Source organism: Miniopterus schreibersii (genome assembly GCF_964146895.1).
Source record: "Miniopterus schreibersii genome assembly, chromosome: 2".
NCBI classification, from domain to species: Eukaryota; Metazoa; Chordata; class Mammalia; order Chiroptera; family Miniopteridae; genus Miniopterus; species Miniopterus schreibersii.
In genome coordinates, this window is record NC_138102.1 from 140,101,012 (window position 1) to 140,127,759 (window position 26,748).

The 26,748-nt window shown below is 36.9% G+C and overlaps 1 protein-coding gene across 2 annotated transcripts in view; it reads left to right on the top strand.

The window, feature by feature from the left end:
• The window catches only part of LOC308553742 (cyclic AMP-dependent transcription factor ATF-7), a 91,455-nt gene that overhangs the window by 12,031 nt on the left and 52,676 nt on the right, over positions 1-26,748 (top strand). The window contains exon 2 of one of the 2 annotated variants that reach the window (XM_081129921.1): positions 6,840-6,908. In XM_081129921.1, coding sequence (XP_080986047.1) covers positions 6,861-6,908 — 48 coding nt within the window. In that variant the 5' untranslated portion in view covers positions 6,840-6,860. Of the gene's footprint in view, positions 1-6,838; positions 6,909-26,748 lie in introns of both variants that reach the window. The other variant, XM_081129922.1, reaches the window with a different exon arrangement.

Here is a 26,748-nt window from a genome sequence, read left to right on the forward strand (position 1 = left end):
ATGCCCCCTGCTGGGGATCGAGCCTGCAACCTGGGCATGTGCCCTGACCTGGGAATCAAACCGTAATCTCCTGGATCCTAGGTTGATGCTCAACTGCTGAGCCACGCAAATTGACATTCTTTTTTATTATTAGATTACATTCTAATTTTTAAAATTTATTAAAGCAACCTGTGATAATTTGCAGAGACTTTGGAAAATACTGAAGTACAAAGAAAAAAATAAAAATCACCTGGAATGCCATTATCCATAGATAACCATTATTAACATTTGATGTTAGTTTTCTCATCTTTTTCTATGCTTATTATTTTGTTTGCTTTTTTATAGATTTGAAATTGTGCATATGCAATTTTATATCCTGCTTCCCTCCCCTTTTCCCACTTAGGGTATAGCATTTCCTCATGTCATTAAATAGCTTTCAGAAACATTCTTAATTTAAATATAATCTATTGTAAGGGAGTATCTTAATTTATATTTATACATTCTTTTTAAATATTTAATTTAATTTCTGCTTTATTTTGTCATAAATATGACTGTGATGAACATTTAAATATATAAATGGTCTGTGTTTCTGGTTTTAGCCTCAGAATAAAGTGTATTCAAAGGATATGAGGCATTTTAAGACACTGAGTATAAATACTGTGAGATTGAGTTCTAGAATGATTGTCCCAATTTGTACTCCCAAAAGTCCTATATTAAGGTGCCCTTTCTGCTGCATCCTTAATTAGCATTGTTTATACTTGAAAATATATTTTAATAGCTCTGGACTAGGTTTTGTTTTTAAGGGTCAATTAAGGGTTAACTTGGCAAATACCTCCCTCCCCATTTTTAACATTGTAACCAAAAACTATAGAGCTTCCTCTGTGGTATTTGGATTATAAGAACATTATGGAATTGGTTGAGTATAATCACATAAAGTACCTTAGGCACAAAGTAGTTCTAAATATGTATTTAAAATGTCTTCTCACCTGGCCAGTGTGGCTCAGAGGTTGAGCATCAACCTATGGTCCAGGAGATGGAGGTTTGATTCCCTGTCAGGGCATATGCCCAGGTTTTGGGCTTGATCCCCAGCAGGGGGCGTGCAGGAGGCAGCTGATCAATGACTCATCATTGATGTTTCTTTCTCTTTCTCTCCCTTCCCCTCTCTGAAATCAATTAAACAAAAAGAAAAGGCATTCTCTATGCATAGCTTTAAATACATAAATACCTGCATAGTAATTGTTTTGTGGTCCCAACAGCTTTCTGCAAAAACTCGAAGTTAAATTTCAGCAAAGTATACTTGAGTATCACCATTAGATTAAATCAATACATATTTATTGAACATCAACTGTGTTGTGAGAGGAAAGGCTTCCAGAAGCTTTAACCTAGGTATCTGTATTCTATCCCATTCCCCTTTGCTCACAGATGATACCACTATTTCCTTTTCATTCATGCAACCAAGTAATCCACTTCTCCTCACTGACACGTCACTATTTTATTTCTTTCATAGAATTATTTGCTGTTAATCTAAAATTACTTTGTTTCTTTATTGGCTTAGTATTTGTTTCTTCCTTTTAGACCATAAGCACTATGAGGGTAGAAGCCTTGTCTTTCTCATTCACTGTTGAATTCTGGAGCCTAGAGCATATGGTAGGCACTGAAGAAAATATTCAGTGAAATAATGAATTTTAAAACAGTAAATTTATTTTTTGGCCCAAAAAAGTAAATTGTGACAAGATCTTCCTTGTCAGATCTCTTACCAAGACTGATAACCCCTCTTTTTTTGTACTCTTGTCTATACTCTAGAATTTCTAGCAAAACAATATGATGAATGACTACAAAGAATAGGCGAAATAGCAAGGGATCTAATATGTAACACAGATCACCTTTGACTAATTGAACTTATAAATTAAGCCATCATTCTTACCACTTACCCGGTATGTTTCCTGCCATATGACAGCAATTCTTTGTCAAAATTTTAGTGAGGCACATGAACCTTCTTTTAGGCCTGTCTGTGTACTTCCTTGTAAAATCCAGTTTTAGCCAGAACTGCCTCGATATCTGATCACCCTCATATCTGGTCAGGTTCTCCATTCTCCATCATCTACCAGGTGATGTCTGATCACCCTGGTCTGTCTTCAGCAAGAATCCCATTAGGTTGGCTTAGCCAGAATCCTCCCTTGCCCTCTTAGTATTTTCTATCCACCAACCCCTCACCCTGGTGCTTGGCTATAAAATTCCCACTTGCCCATGCTATATTTGGCATTGAGCCCAGTTCTATACTGAGGTGTCTTTTTCCCTATTACAATAATCCTGAATAAAATCTGTTTTTACCACTTTACTGTCTAGCTCTGGTTTTTCTTCAACACAGATGAGTGATTCTTTTTTTTTTTTTGCTAAAGTCTATTGTCTTTTTATTTTTATGTCCACTTTCCCTTGCTCTTAGTAGTTCCTTAGTAATGTTTTCTGAATGAATGAATGATAGCTAGTCTGAACTCCTTCTAGATTTTTATGAATCTTTGATATTTATGGTACATGTGCCCTTCTCATTTTTTGTACCTAGTAATAGCTGCTTTTTGTTCTTAGGAACCTAAGAACAGGCCCTTGGGTGTGTTTGTACATGACTTTTATTCCTTACTGAAAGTTGGGCCATCTTATTAACATTAGTTGGTTACTAAAGAAATAATCATATTATAACAAGCTCCAGAGAACTGACTCTTTGAACCTCAGTGACAGATTCCATATTCATTTTATTTAAAAAAAAAAAAAAAAGGTAGATAGAGAGATACATATATACATAGAGAATCAATTTTTTAATTTGCACATTGACCATTTTAGGTTATACTTGTGGCCCTGACAAAACTATTTAACATAGATTTTATCAAATTACCTCAGTTATTAAAAATCATTCTCTAAATCTTGGAATTTCTTCAGTTCCCTCCCAGCATTCAGAAAACTTTCTCTTTTGAGTAAATACTAATTTTTATCATTTATGCATTCTGCTAACTCTTTAGTATTTTCCTTGGCAGATTTGTCCTCTAGGATAACCTTTTTGTGCATCCTTATTTTCTGTTCTAAGCTCTCCACTGAAAGCATTTCACTTCCCCTTGGAGAAATCTCAAAATATAAGGTGTCCCAAAATATGTATACATACACTTTGAATAATCATAAAGGCAGTATTTATTAAAATCTATTTCATTTTCAAAATTGAGCTATTAGCTGTTAAAGTATATATACATTTTGGGGAGACACTGTATATTTCCTTTGCCTGCCATTTATTGCTCAGTTCTATAAAATGCTTGAGTTTCATCCTGAAGATCAAGAAGCAGACGATAGACATGAGTGTCATGGCCAAACACGTGATCTACTTGTCAAACAGTACAATTACAAACGGACTGTGAGTTAAATTCTAGTGAATGGCAGATTTCACCTTTCCTCTCAATCTGTTTATACTACAGAGATGTGTCACTTTTTGTTTTTGAGAGGGCATCAATTTTACCTCTCATGATTAGAGGTTTTTTTAAAGTATGAAGTAGAAATAAGCAATGGCATTCATTTTATGTAGCAAATGATGCAGCAAATTGGGGATGAAGGAGAAAATTTTTTTTTGTTTTAAATGTTTTTATTTATTATTTTTGTTATTTTTTAATCCTCACCTGAGCACATGCTTTTATTGATTTTAGAAAGAGAAAGGGGGAGAGAGAAACATCGATGTGAGAGTGAAACGTCATCGATCAGTTGCCTTCCGCATGCACCCCAACCAGGGCTGGAACCCCTCAACCTGGGTATGTGCCCTGACCAGGAATCGAACCCACAATTTTGGTGTATGGGGTGATGCTCCACCCAACTGAGAAACATTGATTGGTTGACCGAACTAAACCTGCAACCTGGGCATATGCCCTGACTGGGAATCGAACTGAGCCACACCAGCTGGGATAGATTTTTTTTTAATGTCAGCTAGAAATTTTTTTTTTATGTATATATATCTTTATTGATTTATAGAGAGGAAAGGGGAGGGATAGAGAGATAGAAACATCGATGATGAGAGAGTCATTGATCGGCTGCCTCCTGCGTGCCCCTGACTGGGAATCGAGCCCGCAACCCAGGCATGTGCCCTGACCGGGAATTGAAGCCCGATCGCCTGGATCCTGGGTCAACGCTCAACTGCTGAGCCATGCCTGGCCAGGCTAGAAATTTTTTAAAGTGGTGAGACAGATCATTATTGTTGCTAAATTTAATATTTTAAAAAGACAAATCATTTTAAAGAGAAAAGTAAGAATGATGGAAAAGGGGCAAGGGATTGAGAGAATGATTTAAGAATAATTGTGGGTGTTAAAGAGGGCCTCCTTCCTCCCATTGTGATCTCCCTTTGGTGAAAATGGCAAACAAAAGCCAGCAAATTGGGAAGGAAGCAGGAAATCCTGGTTAGCGACTGTCAGATTAGGATATTTAAGAGTCATGAAAATGCATGCTTGTTACATTTTAATGCTTTCTCTCTCCCCAATTTGTCCCCCTCCTTAAATGCTTTAGAAAGTTACGATTTTTCATCTCTATTTCATAGTAAGGATGCAATTAAATAAAATTTGGAAGGCATATATTGTGACCTGATTGTACAAAACCAGGTAAAATTTTGAATTTTGTGATTTGGGGGAAACCATTCCAGAATTTATTAAATAACTTCCTATGCCAATGCTGCCCGACTGGTCAGCCAGGACCCTTTTCCTCCTCTAGGTAGGAAACTGAAAAAACTTAGCCTCAAATAACAGAACCAAAATAAAAACAGGAACCCTGTTTGGTCTTCGTATCTCCTCTATTCCTAGTAGTTTATTACTTCCTGGTTGAAAATATGCGAGAGAACCCTGTTGAAATAAAATTCTCATTTTGTGATTATATTAGGAAAGCAGATTCAGGAATTAGGAAGTGCAATTATCTCCAGCACAGCAATTGTAGGATTTTTTCTGGAGAGAAATAGCTTTTCAGAAATACTCTGAGTTATCAGCCATAATGGCCTTGGTCTTTGCATTTATTTACTTTTATTTACTTGTATTTATTTCTCACACAATGTCCTAGTTCCAGAAAGTGCTAAAAAATCATCATGTATTTAAAACAAAAAAACAAACCAGAAAATCCCCTTGTCCTGGGGCTGTGTGAAGAAAAATAAAGCTCTCATTTTCCCTGTACCCAATCATCAGCTTGAACTGGCCTCTCAGGAACACAATTTATTGAAGCAATTTATCCTGGCTAAATGTGATATAAATCTGTGTACACCTATGTACATACAGGCCCTCTCCCATTACAGCAATAATGCTGCAGCATCGGTTTCTTCATAGTTAGACCCTGTTCCTGTCACACTGAAAGGTGACTAAGAAGCCCTTTCCATTTTACGGGCACCCCACAATTTTAAACACTGATTGGTTGTGGAGTTACTGATCAGACTACTAGATATACTGTTTTCCAACCCCTGAGTGAGCCTTAAGAGAGTGAAGAGATGTTACCTAGCTACCCTGTGAGTTTTAAGCATGGTTTTCTGATTACCGGATCTAGTCTGGCACTTCAACATTTTATTTTAACGCAGGCCTGACTGAGGTTAACCTGACATTTTGGTTTATCTCCAAGATAAAAAAAAAAGTGAGATTTGGTTATAATTCTGAAGGCATATTCAAATTGTAGTTTTTCTCTTTCATCTTCTCTTGTTCACATACCTTTCTCTCCTATAGAAGGATTTTTGAAAATGTCCTTTAAGAGTTTATCCTATAAAGACTGTTTTTGTGCCCCTCCCTTTCCTTCCACCCTTTCAAAGTACTGCTTTATCTTTCTTTGCATTTCTAATTTTTAGTCACCTCTACCTCTATTTTTATTCCTAGGAGAGATTCGAGAAATTTCCCCAACACATTCATATTGGAATTATTGTTCCTTGACCAAGAATTTCTATCAGCATTGCAAGAGTTAGCTTCAATAATTAAAAAACAACAACAGTATAAACCCTGTTAAATTCTTTAGAGAAATAGAGAGGATGGATGGTGATGCCTTTTAGTGCCATTTCTTTATCCCCTGCAGCAGCACACATCTGTTGGTTGCAACCGAGCAGCCCAAGAACTCTGGCCGAGAGCAGCACAAACAGCCGGAACATATTCACCCAGTAAACCCCCAAAGAGTCGACATTTGTTTTATTGCTGCTTTTAAAAACCTAGCCATAAATAGAACCAGAGGGGGAAGGGCACCGATATTTCTCCATTTGCCACAGACGATTGGTGGGGGGAGAAGGAGGCTCCCAGTGGGGAGAGAAGGTTTTTATTTTTATTTTTTATTAATGAAAATCATTTCCCGTGCAGCCCAATAGGATGGGTGCTTTGTTTTCTTTGGCAATAATCTGGGATAAACGGCCCTTGCCAACATCTCCTAGTTTATACACCAGGGAGCCAGATTATAGCCCTGTAAAATGGAGCACCCCTCCTATAATCCCTTAATTAATTAAATGACAAATTTTGGTCTTCTCTAGTTCAGAAATATGGCTTCCGCATCGAGCGTTCAGTGGATTTATTGACATAGGAAACTGCACTGGTTGTAATTCAGCAGACTAGAGAAGTGTGTTATATACTGTAGCAGAAAGAGGGAAAATCTAGCAAAAGGTTTGAAATTCCTTGACTATTTAGGTCTAAATTTTTCTAATTAAAAATTTCAATTGAGGCACAGTAGATCATATGCCACCTGTCTAATGTGTCTCCCCAAAGTAGCCTGTGTTTACAGCTTTGATAGATGGCATTCTTGGGACACCTGTTTCTAGGCTTGATATTTTTGAAACACTTTTTTTTTTAACTCCAGCATATTTAACATAACTTTTCCCCTTACCTCCTCCTCCTCAGCTCCGCTCTGCTATATGAAATATGGGAGACGACAGACCGTTTGTGTGCAATGCCCCAGGCTGTGGACAGGTACGTTTACAATATACTTTATTGTGAATGTCTCGTTGTGAATCAAAGTGGCTGTTTTATCACTAAGGCAAAGAGTTTAAAGCCGGTATTTTACGTGATCACTGGAGGTAATCAGATCAGAGGATTTGCAGTGTGTAAATCCAAGTTATGAGGAAGTGTAGGCACTCTACCGTAATGAAATCTGCCTTGCTCTCTTTCATATTGTTATTCTACTGGTGTTTGTTTCCCAACGCAGTGTTGAGGAATACACATTGCTCTCTCCTCCTTTCTGAATCTATCCATCTAAATACAAAGCCAAGTTTAGAAATATCTTCTCTTCAATGTTCATGGATATAAAAGTCAGTTTAATATATTTGGATAGGCAGCTGAGAACGCACCCATTCAATGTTAACCCCAATTTACCAGAGTCTATTTGGATTTTTTTAAATAAGAAAAAAAAATGTTTCTTTTGACTGTTGATCCAGAAAATCATTGTTAGCAGCTAAGGCAGATATCTATCTAGAAAAGACAAATCCAACATAGAACCTGAGATGTCATAGCAATACATAAGGTGTAGGACTTCTCAGCCATTTTCCCTGCTGCCACGTTATTGTTTGCGTATGTGTACATCATGTGTCAGATATTTTTCATCATATACTTTTTTAATAAAGTAATGTTTTGAAACTGCCTTTTTTTTTTCCATTTTGTACCTTCTTAACTCTTCTTCCTAGACCCTCCCGTACTTCTGTGTTCCACAAAGGATGAAGAAAGGAATACGAAGAAAGTTTTATCTGCCTTAATGAATTGATTTTATGGAACCTGAAGGGTTGAATTTCTGTTCAGTTAGAAGTATGTCATGTGACTGTCCAGTGACACTTACTGGTGGTATATGAGATTGCAGACTAGTTCTATTAAACATTGTAAATGCTTTGACAAAATGAAGAGAGAGTTAAGTTCCAGAGATTCCTAAGAATTGGAATTTGAGAGGTGGATGAGACACGGGTGGTGACAAGGCATGTGCAGAAGGACTATTTCAAATTCCAGGAGGTGCTGAAAATTTCAGAAAAGACTGAAACAGCGTTGTATTCTGAAGTATTCAGCACTGTGGGGGTGCGTTTCCTTCCTTGTCAAAGTTTTCAGCTTTATTGGTGACTGCATGTTTTCCCCATGTGGTTTATACTTTTTTTTTTTGACAATAGAAGCCACTTGGGAAAATAGGGTAAATATGTTTCCCTTTTCAGACAGCTTTACTGGAATACATATCTGAACCTGATCCCTCCAAATTTTGTATGAATTTATTGATAAGAGTATTTAATGTGACTCTCATAATTGATACCTGGTACCTTTTTCACTTTTCTCCTTTACTTTAAAAATCTGCATTTTTGGTGAAAAGATTTTTTTTAATATTTACATTCATTTTTCTTTACTTATTGTTTATGCCACTCAATGCCTATAACCCCTCTTATATGTTGAGTGCCTAAAACCACCCAGACAAGGACTTAAAGAAATAAAAATGGATAATAAAAATAAAGGAATACACAGGAAAAGCATCTCTTAAGCTCTCTGAGGAAGAAAGATAGATCTAAGTAGCGTTTCTTCAGGCTGTCATCAGAAAAGAGTAGTTTTCACTGAAATTTGAGAGCTCCCAGAAGGGTTTTGTGTTTTGTTTCTTTGTTTCTGTTTTGCATTTTGGGCTAGAGGTATGAAATCAGTAGGTACTTTTTCCTTTGGTTCCTTATATTGTTGGGTTCTGTTTACCATAAGCCTTTTCTTCCCCTACTTTTCTCTCCCGTTTCTGAATTGTTCGTTGGTATTTTGGTTATTAGGATTAGTTATAAACTCTGGTGTAGGTCCTGAAGACTTTATTTTCCCTCAGTGAGTGCAGAACTCAGGGAGACTGCTGCCTTCTTTTGGAAGTTACTTGTTTCATGGAAAAAGGATAGAAAGTACAACTTAAGGCTTTGAAAGTAGCCTGATTTTTTTTACCTTCTTGCATGCTAAAACTTTATCGTCAGGTGAAATTGTAGTTCTTTAGTTATATTTTAGTATTCTTCCAAGTTTTTCCCAATATCTGGTAACAAAGAATGGGATCCCTGCAAGATTTACTGTTATATGAAATAGTGAAAATCTGGCAGAGAAGATAAATTTGGTACAGTGAACTACCCTTGGCCTGTCATCCAACTTCCTTATATCCCTTGAAAATGGTTTCATTCTGGAGCCACCTTGAGGCCTTCAAGCTATTTATAGTCCACTGTCATTGATTCAAATTCTTTATTCCACAAATAGTAGAATAGAATAATAAAAAGGCTATGTAAGTCCCAGGAAGGGTAACAAGGATCGTGATAATTTTTGCTAAGCAAGATTTAGAACTTAATGCTATTGAAGTCTCAAAAATCAGTGGCTTCTACCAGTTAGAGGAAGAAAGAATAAAAGCAAATTATAATTCAAGAGACTGATCCTTAAAAACCAACCAACAAACAAAAACTATAGGAATCTTGCATTATTTCAATATTAGTTGCCTGCCCAGGCTTTACCCCATGTACCCTGAAACCCAGAAAACATCTTACGCTTTAATATTAAGTTAGGAAGGTGAAAGGAAAATTCACCTAAAATAGACTAGTGGATTATGCTCTCCACCATATAATCAAAACCACCGGGCTTTCAATGGATACGTAAACATGTTTTGGTTGCTAGGTCTTTAATGGCTGTTATTTTTGGATTCTGTTCATGATCCACTTCCCAACAGTAAGTCTGATGTGACACAGCTGAGTTCTAAATATGCTGTCTGTGCTTTTTTTTAAGAAGATGGCTGCTAAAGGTTGTGTTCTCTGCATTCTTATCTGAAAAGACAGGTGATACGGTTTTTGAGCTTTCTCTCCCTTTTCTGCTGTTGAGACTCTGTTTCTCTTGAGGCCTCATCACCTTCATGAAGAGGGATTCAGGGAATGCAGTATTCCTGCTAATACCTCTCTGTGGAATGTGGCAGCAGTAGTAGTTAATAGAGCTTCCTCCTGAGACTGGGTTAGTGTTGTTAAGGCAATCGTGCCCCAGATTCCCTGTGGCAAAGGGCTGGTTGAATTTGAGTTGTGTGGGTTTTTGATAGCATGTACAGCGTTGGGGTGGGGGAGTTGGTTTACAGTTGTCTGTATGGAAAATAATACAAACAATAATTAATAATTAGAAATAATAATGCAATAATTAATAAATTATAATACACGAATACAATAATTAATACAGTGATTAATATAATACAGGAATAACCTCTGTGTTTCATATACTCATAACTGTAAGCCTACTTTTGCCCACTCTGTATTTTAAAACATTGTGACTATAAAATGGCTTTGCCTATGCGTTAGTGTTAAAATAATAGAAATATAGTTTGTGGCTGAATCAATGACAGTAGACTAAAAATCATGTAAGTTTTTAATGCTTTAGGGAGCACTTTTACTTGAAGGTGGATTATAAAGTTGTTATATGTGGAAGTAGGAAAAATTGCCATGTATCTGTCAGTAATCTGGAATTTGAGACGTTATTTCATGAGGATGCATTTAGGTAACTTACCTTTTGGATGCTTTTTGTCCAATTTTTATTATTGGGAGTCAACCAATTCCATATTTCTATACCTCCTCTCAAGCATAGACACTGGTTTACAGTACAAATTATTCATATTTAAGTAGTCCTTCTGGTTACCATAATCAAGTCATTGAGCAGAAGCTGATCATATAAGCTTATTACTTAAAATGTCTATTTCCTTAAGAACAGGAACACATTTTCTATGAAGAGATACTACTTAATGGATAGTTAGTATCATTCCATTATTAGTCATTGAGAAAGGTTTCTGTAATAACTACTCTGTATCAACTCCATTGTTTTAAGGAAAAATCCTTTGATTGTTTCTCTGTCCAGTGTGTCCCATAGGAGCTGTTACTCTTTTTCCCCCTCTGAGGAGATCTACTGCTAGATCTTGCCTTCTTCCAGGGGACATTTAGGTACAAGTTGGGGTTCTGTTCATACCTTTCTGAGACATGAAACATATAACTCATTCAGAGAACTCCAGAGCCTGTTTTCCCTTTCTAAGGCCAAGAATAGCAGTAGAGCCCTAGTTGGTGGGATTGAGGGCAGCTTCTTGTCCTCCTTATCTTGTCATATAGTAGGAATAATGTTTATGATGCTGTAGTCCTGGCTTCACTTGGCATTTAACCAACCTCCAATGCTGTTTATTGCTTCGTATCCTCTGCCTCCATGAACATTATCCCTTAAATCTCTATTGCCTTGTAATATATGAGGCAACAAATAGCTTCTATGATTGGTTAAATGCTGGCATGCTACAAAGGTATATGTTTTATTGCCTATATAACACAAATCTATAGAGATTATTCCTGTTATCCCAGCCTTCCCATTAAATGTGCCATAGTGATACTATGGGACTCTGGATTTTTAATTCTATCCCTTTGGCAAGTTTCCCTATTACCTGGCATTAGCACAAAAGAAAAGCAAGGAAGAATGGGTTGGTGCTGATTACTGATTTTTTTATGTTAAGGGAACATCATGAATTGGAGAATAACAAGGGAAGAAATGGCTCTGGTAGGTAAATGCCATTTGTGGTGGTATATGCTATCTTTACATGCTTCGACAGGTGAGGGCAGTTTCAGGCAAACAAATAAGCCGTTCTCCCTCACCCCCTGCCAAGAGTTTTAAAAAAATTCAAATTTTTATTTAATAATTCATATTTCACTCAATAATTCATCCAGTTCCCATCTGGTAAGAGTGCCTGCATGCTGTCAGGCAGCTGAAAATACACTGCATTATGCACAATTAGGCCAAATGCTAACCTTGTTTTTTTGTAATAATATGTTGATTTTGCAATAACTTTCAGTTCACTCTGAATATGCTGCAGTTTTATGTAACCTTGTGATGGAAGTAGACCACTGTTATGCATTGGGTAGATAAAATTGGGACTGGGGTAAAAAAAAATTTTTGGAGGTTTTAAGAACAAGGAATTAAATCCAAGTTTTTAAACGTCAGATCTGGCACTCTTGACACTTGTCTTTAGAAACAAGTGATTATTTTAGTTTTTCATGTTATATTTATTATTAAAAGCATAGTAGATTAAAAGCATCCTTGTTCCAATCTGTACCCACCCCCCAAAAAAACCTGTATAAACCTAATTGGAGCTATACCCAAAAAATTAAGGTAAATTTTTTTATTCACTCTTGTTTTTCTTGGATATGACTTAATATTTGGAATTGGAGCCCAGAAACTGTTCTCAGAGCATTGCTGTTAGGAAAAAAAATTCCTGTATGTTTGTATCTCAGTTCTTCCTAAATTAGGAGAGGGACGCTTTCCCTAGTCCCTTCTTTTACAAACTGCAGAGTTTATAAAGTGCCTTCTGGATTTGAGAGCCTGTCCTTTATTAATCCTTCATTTACCACCCCTGCAAAACCACATATAGATAGGTTGTTGACTTACAAGATATTGTCATCATTGTATAGAATTCTTCATTCTTTTATCAAATACTCTTCCAGCTAATGCGGCAGATAGAAGAACAGCCAGTGTGCTCCCTCTCTCTGGTTAGGGTGTTTCTTTGATGCGGATTGACTTGCTCAGCAGTTGTGTTTTGTCTGAAGCCCTTGTTAGAGCCTACTCTGTATGTGGATTCATAACACATCTGTGTGTACATCTATAGTGCTGTATAAATAATAATAAGTAATCACCAGATGGCCTATAACTGCTCCTCTGGACCTGCTGGGTCTCTTGAAGCTGTTAGTAAGTCCTCTGGCGTTTTGCTGGGGAAAACTTGTCATAGATTTATTTCTTAAAAAAATTCAAACTCACAACTGGGTGTTTAGGACCAGAGATATTGCTCTCTGTGTTGTAAATATTTAACAGGCTTTGTACAATGACAAGTAAAAGTGCCATTACTAACCACACACAGTAACTGCGGAGCTCTTCTTCCCTCCCGGCCATTTAGAAAGGAAACGAAGTGCCGATGAATTGTGCATTATGAATAAGGTGCAAGAGATGCTCTCTGGAAGCTCTTTCATAGAGGGGAAGAAAGGGAGCTTACGTTCTGCTCGAAGGATGTAACTGGGCAAACAGACGCTTTTTAACCATATGCCCGTGACTTAAATAAAACACAATGCCCCTTTTAAATTAGACTTTATGATACAAGAAAAGGTCCTTGAGCTGGAGTTTGGTCAGAGCCGGGTTTTTATCTTAATTGAGTCTTTACAACCAAATGATAAACGCCTTTGAAAGGGTTACAATTGTGTTAGTAAGCACTTAGCTAAATTTTTAGACTTTTGGTTATGTCTAAAAATCTCACATATATTGTTTGCCAAAATTGTTTATGAAGCAAAACATCTTTATTTTTGTCCTCTTTCTATCCGTTTTTTTGTTAAAAGGGTTGTGTATTTTGTTTTTTGGGAAAATTTTTTATTCTGATTTTCAGCGTATACTTTTTTGCGTTGTATTTTGCTAATCCCCTTGCTCTAGTACCTATTCCAGGGTACTTGCTCAGTATAGTAATGCATGTTTTTAAAAACCAAAATAGAAGAGATTACCTCTAAATTTTAGTGTCTTTTTGCTTTGTTTATCATGACAAGAAAAGGTTTTAAGCAGAAATTGGATATCTTAACTTTCAAGCCTAATTTTCTTTTGTTTTTTGAGGGTTGAATCTATTTAACTACAAAGGAGCTGTCCTATAAATCATAGTGCATGGCTGTTACTTTCAAGTTAGGATGTGTAGAAAGCTTTTCTCTTTTCAAAGCCCTTCTTGAAGAAATGACATACAAATTGTGAGGGAGAAATTCTGCTGTTAATAGATTGTTCTAGATAGGTTTTGCTTTTAAAATATTCTCTAACAAAATTATCAGGTTAAGGTTAGGATTTCAAGAAAGAAAGAATCACGGAGAAAAGGTGGAAGTGTTGAGGTTTATCTCTTTGTAATAGTGTCTTTGTGTTTTTACTTTGAAATTTCTTTGTGCAGTGAACTACATAAGCATCCTAAGGTTGTGCTTTGGTAAAAATCTGCACTGTTTGCAATTGTCATGTGAAAGTACATAGAGAATGAGACGAATTTTGTGAAATTATCCCATTCCCAGTCTGGCACACCATGTGCCCTGTGTGGCTCCTGATTCTGCTGGCAGATTGAAGAGCTGAACCAACTTCTGCTCTAAAGACTAAAATTGCCAGCCATCATTCCAGCTTTTAAATGTCGTAGTTCACATCGATGATGTCAGATTTTGAGCAAACATAGTTCTGTCTTTAGATCCCAGGTGGAATTTGCAATTCCCTAGGAAAGAGTTCTCCCTTTTTGCCTTTGAAAAACTGGAGTAGCTCTGCAGGGAAAGTCTGCAGAATAAATCTGCAGCCTTGCGGTGTCCTTTGAGTCATTGTAGAACGCTTGAGTGCTCTGTTTGGCATTCAGCAGATTGGCTGTCAGAATTGGAGCTCTGCTTATCAAAGACGTGTCTCTTGAAGAGCCATTTATGTTATTCCAGAGAGAATCATCCTGTGGCAAAAGGAATGCCTCCTTTTTCTTCCCAAGGGTCAGATTTTCTGTTGATACTGTGCAATTATCCCTTGATTTTCCTGAAAAATACTTCAATCTACCTAATAAAGATTGGCACCGACACAGGTTGCAGACTTGGTTACAATGACAAACTGATTTCTTAGCCATGGGGAAGGGCATCAGGGTGACGCTCATAAGTATACTTGAGGCTTAATGGTGGAGATTTTCCTGCTGAATATCTCAGTGCCCCTTATAAGCTTGGCTTCTCTTTTTCTGAGGGAGATAACATTTGCTTTAGTTTTTGCACACCGGTCACTATAAAAATACTGTGAGAATTGTCTTTTTCTCTTTTCCTCACTTCCTCAAGCCTGTTTTCTTGTTTTTAGTTACTGCCCTCTCCAGTTAGAGATCAAGCACTATAGTCTAATCTTTTACTTTTTGCCTTCTTCTTATATAGCTTGTCTTGGCTCTTATTAGCTATTGTACCTGATGGGGATTATTAACCAGCATTTTCTCTAACTTAAAAAAAAGGGGGGGGGCTGTTTTTTAGGTTAGTTTTATATTTATAGGGAAAAAATGAGTGGAAAGTAAGAACAGAGTTCCCATATATATCCCCCTCACTCTACCCCTCCTACATTATTTTACTGTAGTATATTAGGTACAACTGATGAGCCAGTATTGATATATTATTATTAGCTGAAGTTTATATTAGGGTTCACTGTTTGTGTTATACATTCTATGGGTTTTGACAAATGTATAATAACATGTATCCACCATTATGGTATGGTACAGAATAGTTTCACTACCCTAAAAATCACCCATTTATCCTACCCTTCCCTCTCTCTAACCCCTTTAACCCCTGATCTTTTTACTCTCTTCATAGTTAGAGTCATGCAGTCCTCTAATTTTTTAAAGTTGTAAAAAGATAACCATGTGACTAAAAATAGCTGAAGAAAGGGGGAGAAAAAATCAGATATGTGAGGTCACAACTCCACAGTTCCTCTAAAAGTTCAAGAATCTATCCAGAGATTTAGGTGGCCAGCCTTTCTTCTCTCTCTGATGTTAAAAGATTTGGCTTGCTTAGTAACAGTTTTACTGGTACTAGGTGTTCAAAGCAAGGACAGATGAACACTGAATTGGCTATATCCCAGGAGTCGAGGTATTAGGGCTGGGCAAAGCAAGAGGAAGTAGAGCCCTTTACCTTTGTTGAGGCTGAGAACAATAAAGTCTCTCCTCTCCCCTCCCTTATATGTGATTGAAAAAAATCAGTGCAATTTAAAGGTAAGCAGAAAAGATTCCTTATCCAAAAATAAACCCTTGTATTTCTACATTAAATAAAAATTCATGTAAATTAATGTTATTTAAAAAGCACTGGAGTGCCCTGGCCAGTATGGCTCAGTTGATTGGGCATCGTCCTGTGCAACAGAAGGTCACCAGTTCAATTCCTGGTCAGGGCACATGCCGGGGTTGTAGGCTCAATCCCTGGTGGGAGGGGGTGTAGGAGGCAGCCGATCGGTATTTCTCTCTCTCTCCCCCCTCCCCCCTTCCTCTTTCTCTAAAATCAATAAAAACATGTTTTTTTAAAGTATTCACTCTTGCCCGGCCAGTGTGGCTCAGTGGTTGAGCATCGATCTAGGATCCAGGAAATCAAGGTTTGATTCCCAGTCAGGGCACATGCCCAGGTTGTGGGCTCGACCAATGACTCTCTCATCATTGATGCTTCTGTCTCTCTCTCTCCCTCTCCTTTCCTCTCTCTGAAATCAATAAAGATATATTTTTAAAAATAAATAAGTAAATAAATAAATAAAAATAAAGGAATGGAAGTTTTCATTTGGGGTTAGGAGAGAATAGGTGAGAACTGGCTTAGGTGGAATGGCCCCAAAGCAAAGGTGATGTGGCAACTTATGAAAATGTCAAAAATAAACATTTATTTTTTAGTTTTGTTTTGGGCTATCTCAGCTTTCTTCTACTATAAGCTAGGTGAGATGCACAAATCTTAAGAGCCCCAATAAACACTAGAAGCAACTTAATTCTTTTGGACAGAGTCATTTTCTCCTTTTCTTGCTCTGGAAAATTTAGGTTGATAAAATATGGGGGAAGGAGAGTAACCTGATTTCTCTAGTTTTAGGATGCAAGTTTCCTATCTACTTAGAATTCAGACTACCTGGTATTGGGTAAGATTTCTTTTCATAGAGATATTGACTCTTTATCTACTAGATTTGGCTACATATGAGAACCTTCCAGTCTTCGCCTCAATAATAATTTAATTTTCTTATTTATTGAACCTAACTGACTCTGAGGCAAAATGAACATTAGCCTAGGGAAGGCTCTATAGCATGGTGTTCAAGATTAATATAATTAGTGCAGACCAACAACTTATGTATGCATACATTCACATGCTTAGAGGAAATGTTGTGTTTATACAATGTGCAGGAAAATTATATTCCACCCAGGGATCATACGGGGGATAAGGAAAAAACAAATTACAAAGAAAATTGTTTAACTTTATTAATGTGATAATAATAACAGCAACAATAACAGAAGCTAACTGAGCTGTTATCATGAACTGTGGAAAAGTGCTTTACTGGTATTATTTAATCCTAGAAATTCCATGAGGGAGGACATACTATCCCCATTTTACAAATGAGAAAACTGAGGCTCAGGTTAAGTAACTTGTACAAGGTCACACAATATTTTGTGATGGAACTGCAATGCAAACCCCTAGAGTCTGCAATGCCAGACTCTAGACCAGCACTTTTAACTAGTTTCAACAACTTCTTTCTCCATATACATTTAAATATGTACATCTAGCATAGGAAAAAAATGAATAAGTAGTGGTTTTTGGTATATGGGACAAATGTAATCAGTTAAAGAAGCTCTAGGTATAGTTTGCTGCTGATCTAGGCATCTGAATGCCATACCAGAGAGAGCTGGATTGACTGCTGAGCTCTGCCTGTACAAAATAAGAATTCTTACTAAAGTGAAGAGACCTCTCTGCAACTGCCTCAGCCTTAATCTATAATGTTGTTGGTTTTTTATCTGCCTGAGAATGCTACTGAAATATGGCTAACTCTGTGAGATAACACAACCATTGTTTTGTAACAGGGACATGATTTTAAGATGAGAAAGAAAACTAATTCTTAACCAACCAGCAATGTAGAAAACTGGGACCTAAAAATCAGAGCTTCAGCATCCTCCACTAAGCCCAAAGAAGCATTGTCATTCTTGTGAGTTCTAGACTGGGTCACTTCCTGATTCATATTCCCTTCTTCCCCATCTTAGTTTTATGCTTCTAAGTTCCCAAATGCAAAGGATGGGATCTAGGTATCATGCTTTGTGTAGTGCCATGTAGGAGTACAGCTTTTGTTATAGTGGCTGCTGTACTCATTGGTAACTAGAGGAAATATGACTAAGGTGGAATTAGGGTATGATTTGAAGTACTTTTAACAGTGTGATGAGATGTATATTCTACCCAGTGATTGCTAGCTTGTTTATTCTCTGACGTTTTTGACATATGATAGCTACATGGAGGGTCTTACTTGTTGAATAATAAAATTCTTCTCTACTCACATCTCACATCCTCCTCTTTTACTTCATAGCACTTATATCTGCTCTTTCCTTTTCCCTTACAAACTGTGGTATGTTAATGCAGTGGACATTTAATTTATTATTGGAAGTGAAAGATTATGTCTAAATAGATACATGGAAATATTTATGTGAAATAACTTGTGATAAAAATATGTTGAAGTACACATAAAGGATCAAAAGGGAGTCTCATAGTTGATATTTATAGTAAAGGAATTCTTTGTATGTTTTGTCTGAATGTCTTTATCTTTTACTGGAAAGTTGCTTAAAAATATATATGTTCTTTCTTGATTCTGATGATGATTCATTGTATAACTGTGGACTATGCGAAACTACCTCTGCATTCAACTGCAGGAAATATCTGACTATAGTCTTACCTTTTCTACCTCTGACCGTGAAGTCAAAGTCTTGGCTTCAGAGCTGAGAATGCCTTATTGGGCAAGGTCACAAACTACTAAAATGATGACTCTAGGTGTCCAAAGATCTCATTTATTTTACTGGATGCTTCAGTCAGGCCAGTCAGTTGTGTATATGCATATTCTTCTCTGTGTATGTCCTCTGGCAGTAGTTGCTGTAAAACTGTAAATGCAAAGGGAAAGGGGATTCAAGGCAGCAACCTATCAAACATAAGACTACAAACTTGGCTCCTGTGAGGTTATCAGACAGACAGTGACAGCTCAATAGGACGGATGGATGTTTGTTTTTAAAGGCCTACATTTTAATGCTAAGCTTCAGTTACCTCCTTTTTGTGTCTGTTATCAAGCTTGATGACCAAAAGAAAAAAATTTAACAGGCATCAGTTATTTGAATCAAATGGAAAGGGTTGTTGAGATAGTTTTAAAGATCTCAGTTGTGTTGTATAGGTGGAGTTAGCTGTATAATACCAGAGTGCGCAGATAGTACTACAGACATCTGTCACTTCTTTGAGCATCATTTTTTGACACAGTGGTAATCTGTGTGCATTAATTTTTTCACTGTATTATGGTTATAACTTCAGATATTTTAGTTTAGTTTCAAGGTATTTCTTAGGATTAAGGAAGAGACTATAGTCCACTTAGGCTGCATTGGGAGGGGATAATAAAAGTAGTTACTCTAAAATGTTCAAGGGCGTAGGTGTCTGAATATGTCTTTATAAGGCACTATATTAGATTTTTAAAATTTAGATATGCCCTCTTCAGCCTTTCCTTTCCTTTTCTTCTAAGAAAAGAAGATTACTTAGGTAGTTGCAAAAGTGAAAAGGGGAGACTTTATTTCAGCATTCTTGTACTTTATATGCATTTGAAACTACAGCCAGATAGGACCTTATGGAGGCTTGTACTTTCATTCATGCACATGTGACTTCTCAGAGGAGAGAGAGTAGTTTGCACATACGTAGCAACTCTTGGCAGCACACTGGTTAAAGGTTCGAACATATTGTACCTTGTTGGCTATTCCCTTAGTCCTAAGGGAGGCATTTTGCTCCTCCACAGACAGTAATCAGCTTGTCAGAGTCGAATGGCTTTTTGTTTTTCTTTATCTAGTAAAATGCAGTGGGCTAAGCCTTTCTGGGAAGCAATTGCTTTCTTACCGCATGAGCAGAAGGTTGTGGATGCTGTCTTTGAAACAAAAGGGAAGTGGTGATAGAAAAATCAGTGGCTAGGACATAATTGGATTGGAGCTCTGTCAGAGAGACAACAATTCTTGCTTGGAAGCTGGGCTTTCTGTTATGCTGTGCTTTTCTGTCTTAACATTAGATTAATAAGCAATGAGTACTCTACTTCAGGCTAAATTTTTCAGGTTTTTTTCTGAGCACTCTATGAGCATAAACATGCAATAAGCTATTTACTTTTACTTAGTGGTGTTCAATTTTTTAAGACTATTTTTTTAGAACTGTTTTAGGTTTATAGCAAAATTGAGAGGAAGATACAGAGATTCCCCATATATATGTATTCCTTGTCCCCACACATACATGGCCTCCCCCATTATCAACATCCCCCACCAGAGTGGTACATTTGTTACAACCAATGAACCTACACTTATAGATACATCACAATCACCCAAAGTCCATAGTTTACCTTAGGGTTTGCTCTTCATCCATTCACCTACTGAAGGATATTTTGGGCTTCCAAGTTTGGCAATTGTGAGTAAACCTGCTATAAATATCTTTGTGCAGGTTTTTGTGTGGACATAGTTTTCAACTCCTTGGTTAAGTACCAAAGAGAACAATTACTAGATTGTATGGTAAGAGTATGTTTAGTTTGGTAAGAAACTGCCAAACTGTCTTCCGAAGTGGCTATATCACTTTCCATTCCCACCAGCAATTAATGAAAGTTCCTGTTGCATCATACCTTTGCAAGCATTTGGTGTTGTCAAGGATCTGGATTTTGGCCATTTGAGTAGGTGTGTAGGGGTTATGTAGTTTTTGTTTTAATTTGTAGTTCCTTGATGACATTACCATTTGGAGCAACTTTTCATATGCTTAGCTGCCATCTGTATATCTTCTTTGGTGAGGTCTGTTAAGGTCTTGGCCCATTGTGCAATTGTTTTTTTATTGTTAATTTTTAAGAGTTCTTTGTATATTTTGGATAATAGTCCTTTATCAGATATGTCTTTTGCAAATATTTTCTCTCAGAATGTGACTTGTCTTCTCATTCTCTTAACATTGTCTTTCACAGAGAGGTTTTTAATTTTAATGAACTCTAGCTTATCAATTATTGCTTTCATGGAATCAGTGCCTTTGATGTTTCTAAAAAGTCACTGCCAAACCCAAGATTATCTAGGTTTTCTCCTGTGTTATCTTCTAGGAGTTTTACAGTACTGCATTTTAAATTTATGCCTGTGATTCATTTTGAATTAATTTTTGTGAAAGTGTAAGGTCTATGTCTGTATTAATATTTTGCATGTGGATGTCCAATTGCCCCAGCACTGTTTGTTGAAAAGATTATCTTTGCTCCTTTGTACTGACTTTCTTCCTTTGTTAAAGATATTTATGTGGGTCTATTTCTGGGCTCTCTATTCTGTTCCATTGATATTTTTGTCTGTTGTTTCACCAATACTATCCTGTCTTGATTGCTGTAGCTTTATAGAATGTCTTGAAGTTGGATAGTGTCAGTCTATCAACATTGTTCTCCTTCATTATTGTGTTGGATATTCTGTGTCTTTTGCCTCTCTATGTAAACTTTAGGATCAGTTTGTTGACACACACAATATTACTTGCTGGGATTTTGATTGGGTTTGCATTGAATCTGTAGATCAAGTTGGGGAAGAATGGGCATCTTTACAATAAATATCTATATATTTAGTTCTTTGATTTTGCTCATTAGAGTTTTGTAATTTTCTTCATATAGTCTTGTACACATTTTGTTAGATTTATACCTCAGTATTTCATTTTGGGGAGTGCTAATGTAAATAATATATTGTTTTTTAACTTCAAATTCCACTTGTTCATTGCTGATATATAAGAAAACAGTCTACTTCTGTATATTAGCCTTGTAGCCTTTGTCATAATTGCTTATAAATTTCAGGAGATTTTTTTTGTCGTTTCTTCTGGATTTTATATACAGATGATCATGTCATCTGTGAACAAAGTTTTATTTCTTCCTTCCCAAGCTGTATACCTTTAATTTCCTTTTTTGTCTCACTTACTGCATTAGCTAGGACATCCAGTACGATATTGAAAGGGAATTGTGAAAATGGGCATGTATCGTCCTTGCCTTGTTCTTGATCTTAGTAGGTAAGCTTCAAGTTTCTCATTATTAAGTATGATGTTAGCTGTAGGTTTTTTTGTAGATGCTCTTTATCAAGTTGAAATTATCCTGAATTCTTAGTTTGCTGAGAGTTTTTATCATGAATGACTGTAGGATATTGTCAAATGCTTTTTTGCATCTGTTGATATTATGGTCATGTGATTTTTCTTTTTTAGCCTTCGGATGTAATGAGTTACATTAATTAATTTTCTAATGTTGAACCAGCCTTGCATACCTGGGATAAATCTCACTTGGTTGTGGTGTGTAATTCTTTTTACACATTGTTGGATTTGATTTACTAATATTTTGTTGAGGATTTTCATATCTATGTTCATAAGAGATGTTGGTCTGTAGTTTTTTTGTAACATCTTTCTCTGGCTTTGTTATCAGGGTAATGCTGGCCTCATAGAATAAATTAGAAAGTATTCCCTGTGCTTCTGATCCTCTGGAGGAGATTGTAGAGAATAGGTATAATTTTTTCCTTAGATGTTTGGTAGAATTCACCAACCCATTTGGTCCTGGTGCTTTCTGTTTTGGAAGGTTATTGATTCAATTAATTTAATAGATACAGGCCTATTCAGATTATCTATTTCTTATGTGAATTTTGAAGGATTGTATCTCTTAAGGAATTGGTTCGTTTAATCTAGGTTATCAAGTTTGTGGAAATAGAGTTGTTCATAATATTCCTTTATTATTCTTTCAATGTCAGTGGAATCTGTACTGATTCCCCCCCTTTTATTTATGATGTTAGCAATTTGTGTCTTCCCTCTTTCTTTCTTAGTTAGCTTAGCTAGAGGTTTATTATTTTATTGATCCTTTCAAAGAACCAAGTTTTTATTTTATTCATTTTCTGTTTTTCGTTGATTTCTGCTCCAAGTTTTATTATTATTTTTTTCTGCTTACTTTGGATTTAATTTGCTTTGCTCTTTTTAGCTTCCTATGGTGGAAACTTAGGTTATTGCTTTTAGAATTTTTTTTTCTAATATAACCATTCACATCCTGGTGGGCGTGGCTCAGTGGTTGATCATTGACCTATGATCTAGGAGATTGCGGTTTGCTTCTTGGTCAGGACACATGCCCGGGTTTTGGGCTCCATCCCCAGTAAGGGGTGTGCAGGAGGCAGCTGATCAATGATTCTCTCTCATCATTGATGTTTCTATCTCTCTCTTTCCCTCTCCCTTCCCCTCTCTGAAGTCAATAAAGACATTTAAAAAAAAAAATGATTAATATACCCATTCATGTTATAAATGTCCTGTTTTGTGCATCTCACAAATTTTGATAGGTTGTATTTTTATTTTCACTTAGTTCAAGATACCTTAAAATTTCTCTTGAGATTTCTATTTCTTCTTTGACTGATGTGTTATTTAGAAATGTGTTATTTAATCTCCAAGTATTTGGGGATTTTTTCCAGCTATCTTTCTGCTATTGATTTGTAGTTTAATTCCATAATGGTCTAAGAGCAGACATTGTATGATTTCTATTCTTTTAAATTTGTTAAGGTATATTATGTGGCGTAGAATGTAGTCTGTCTTGGTGAATGTTCCTTCCATGTGAACTTGAGAAAAATGTATAATCTGCTGTTCCTGAATGAAGTATTCCATAGATGTCAATTATATCCAGTTGATTGATGATGCTGTTGAGTTCATCTGTGTTCTTACTGATTTTCTGCCTGCAGGATCTGTCCACCTCTGATAGAAGAGTGTTAAAGTCTCCAATTATAATAGTAGATTTATCTATGTCTCCTTGTAGTTCTCTCAGTTTGGCCTCATGTATTTTGATATTCTGTTGTTAGGCACATATACATTAAGGATTATTTTGTCTTCTTGGAGTGTTGACCCCTTTATCATTATGTAATGCCCTTCTTTATCCCTAATAATGTTTCTTGCTCTGAAGTCTGCTCTGTCTAAAATTAATTAAGCTACTCCCACTTTCTTTTTTAAAATATGTTTTTATTGATTTCAGGGAGAATAAGGGAGAGAGAGAGATAGAAACATCAATGATGAGAGAGAATCATTGATCAGCTGCCTCCTGCACACCCCCTACTGGTGGTTGAGCCAGAAACCTGGGCAAGTACCCTGACTGGGAATAGTATTGTGACCTCCTGGTTCATGGGTCGTCACTCAACCACTGAGCCGAGTCAGCTGGGCCCCCCTTTCTTTTGTTTACTATTACCATGGTGTATCTTTCACCATCCCATTAGTTTTTATCTATATGTTTCTTTATATTTAAAGTGAGTTTACTGTAAACAACACATAGTTGGGTCTTGTTTTTTTACCCACTCTGACAGTCTCTGTCTTTTAGTTGGTGTATTTGGACCATTGACATTTAAAGTGATTATTGATATAGTTGGATTACTATCTACTATATTTGTTACAGTCATAGTTCAGGAGGCCAGAAGTCTGAAATCAAGGTGTGGGCAGAGCTACACTCCCTCTGGAGGCTCTCAAGAGAATCCTTTCCTTACCCCTTCCAGCTTCTGCCATATCTTTGGGAGCTGTTACAGGTTGAATTGTATCCTCCAAAATTTACATGTTGAAGTCAGAGCCCCAAAGACCTTAAAATATGACTTCATTTGGATTGTCATAGATGTAATTAGTTAATATGAGGTCATACTGGAGTAAGGTGGACCCCTATCCAATATAACTGGTATCTTTGTAAAAAGCGGACTGAACATAGATGTGCACCCAGGGGAAACACCATGTAAAGGTTGGAGTTATTCTGCCACAGCCCAGGAACACCAAAGATTGCCAGCAAGCCACCAAAAACTAGGAGAGAAGCATGGAACAGATTCTCTCCCACATCCTTCAGAAGGAACCAGCTCTGCTGACACCTTGATTTCAGACTTCCGGCCTCCAGAACTGTGAGACAATAAATTTCTGTTGTTTAAGGCACCAGATTTGTAGTACTTTGTCATGGCAGCTCTAGCAAACTAATGTAGGAGCCACTATCAGCCTGCCACACTGTGGTTGAAATCTGCAATTTGCTATAGTGAGTTGTTACCAAGAAGAGGATTAGGAGTACCTGAATCTTAGTTCCTCCCTGATATACATCAGTCTGCTTAATGGCTTTTATATTTATTCTTACTCCCTTCTTTCCCTCACTAACAGATGGTGCTGTTGTAATGTGATATGAAGGTTAATAGGATCCCATTAGTACCTCCTAGTTTGTCTGCATTCTGATGTAATAGGGTGGGAGGTTGTATATCATAAGAACAATTTGTTATCATTTAGACCACAATCAAAAATCAAATATGGGTTTTCACGAATGTCTCTAGTGAGACATTTGTTCACACAAAGAATCCATTGAAAGAATAAAATCAAGGCATTTTTTCCCCCTTTGTATATTTTGCCAGATATCTCCAACTTTGAGTAAGCCTGGGGACTGGTTTCCAGAAACTAGCTCATGAATAATTTTCTCAATTCAGTCAGACCTTTATTGACCTTTGTGGATTCAATTTAATTTTAAAATTTTGAATATCTGTAATGTACTAGACATCATGCTAGATACTAGTGATAGAAAGATGTATAAGACATCAAAGTTATTCCCTATCTCGTAGGGGAGTGGGACACATAAATTTAATTAAAATGTAATATGATAGATATAACAATGTAAATATAGTTTTCAAGTACTGAGAGGTCTGGTAGACATCAGGGAAAGTTTCAGGAAGGAAATTATGCTTTAACTGGTTTTGAAAGATAAAGAGACATTTGCCAGACAGAGAAGGTAGAGAACATTCCACACATAAGAGAATAGCAGGCATGGAAGAAAGAAACAACATGATACATTCAGAGAAACAACAAGGTAGCTTGCTGTTGATGGAGCACAAATTATGATGGAGAGCAGCAGGAGATGAGGCTGGAGAGGTTAGCAGGGGCAGTTTCTGGGGAAACATGTATTGCTGCTGTATTGGATCACTATGACAGTCGAGAAGCATATGGATAAGTGTTACTGCTAGCAGCATAGATTCCATTCTTTTCCCCTGCCTGCCTGAGTTCTTCTATTCAGTGGCCAACATTCTACAACATCTCTTATGGCTAACAAGCAAACATCCAAAATTTGAGGAATTTCCCATTTGCCTGGTTTTATTTCAAAACCTTGTAAGTTAGACACAAAGATAATCAATCAGCTGAATATGTCAACAAATAAAGGGAAGAATTTTTTTCTGCATTAAATTAAAGTGGCAAGGCAGAATCAGTATACTCTACCTACAAGCTTCTGGTTTATTCAAGAGGCCTGCCAAACCATTTGAGTCTTTGCCTATTTCTTCACCTGCCTGTGACCTCTTGCTAAGGCTCTGGGCACTTAAACTTTGATAGCTTGTTTAAAACAAAAATGTATTGCTGCAGTTTGGAATTACTTGTGAGTAAGTTTGGAGCCCGAGAGATCTCTCTTTTTTTTCTCCTTCCCACCTCTCCAGCTTCAATTTTTTTTTTAATCCTCACCTGAGGATATTTTTCCATTGCTTTTTCTTTTTCTTTTAAAAATATAGCTTTGTTGATTTCAGAGAGGAAGGGAGAGGGAGAGAGAGGTAGAAACATCAGTGATGAGAGAGTCATCATTGATCACCTGCCTCCTGCACGCCCCTGACTGGGGATAGAGCTTGAAACATGGGCATGTGCCCTAACCAGGAATTGGACCACGATCTCCGGAATCCTAGGTCGATGCTCGACCTCTGAACCACGCCCAGCTGGGCTCCATTGCTTTTTCAGAGAGAGTGGAAGGAGGAGAGAGACAGAGACAGAGACAGAAATGTGAGAGAGACACATTGACTGGTTGCCTCCTGCATGTGCCCCAACCAGGGCTGGGGATCAAGTATGCAACTGAGGTACGTGCTCTTGCTGGAACTGAACCTGTCACCCTTCAGTCCACTGGCCGAGGCTCTAACCACTGAGCCAAACTGGCTAGGGCTCCAGCTTTAATTTTTCTTTTGGCTGTTACAGTACTAAATTGTATAAGCCCTTAAAGTCACTGTAGACTCTATAATGTGACTTGTGTATGCTCTGCTCAGCTCATTGTAAGCATTCAGAATCTCTTTTAT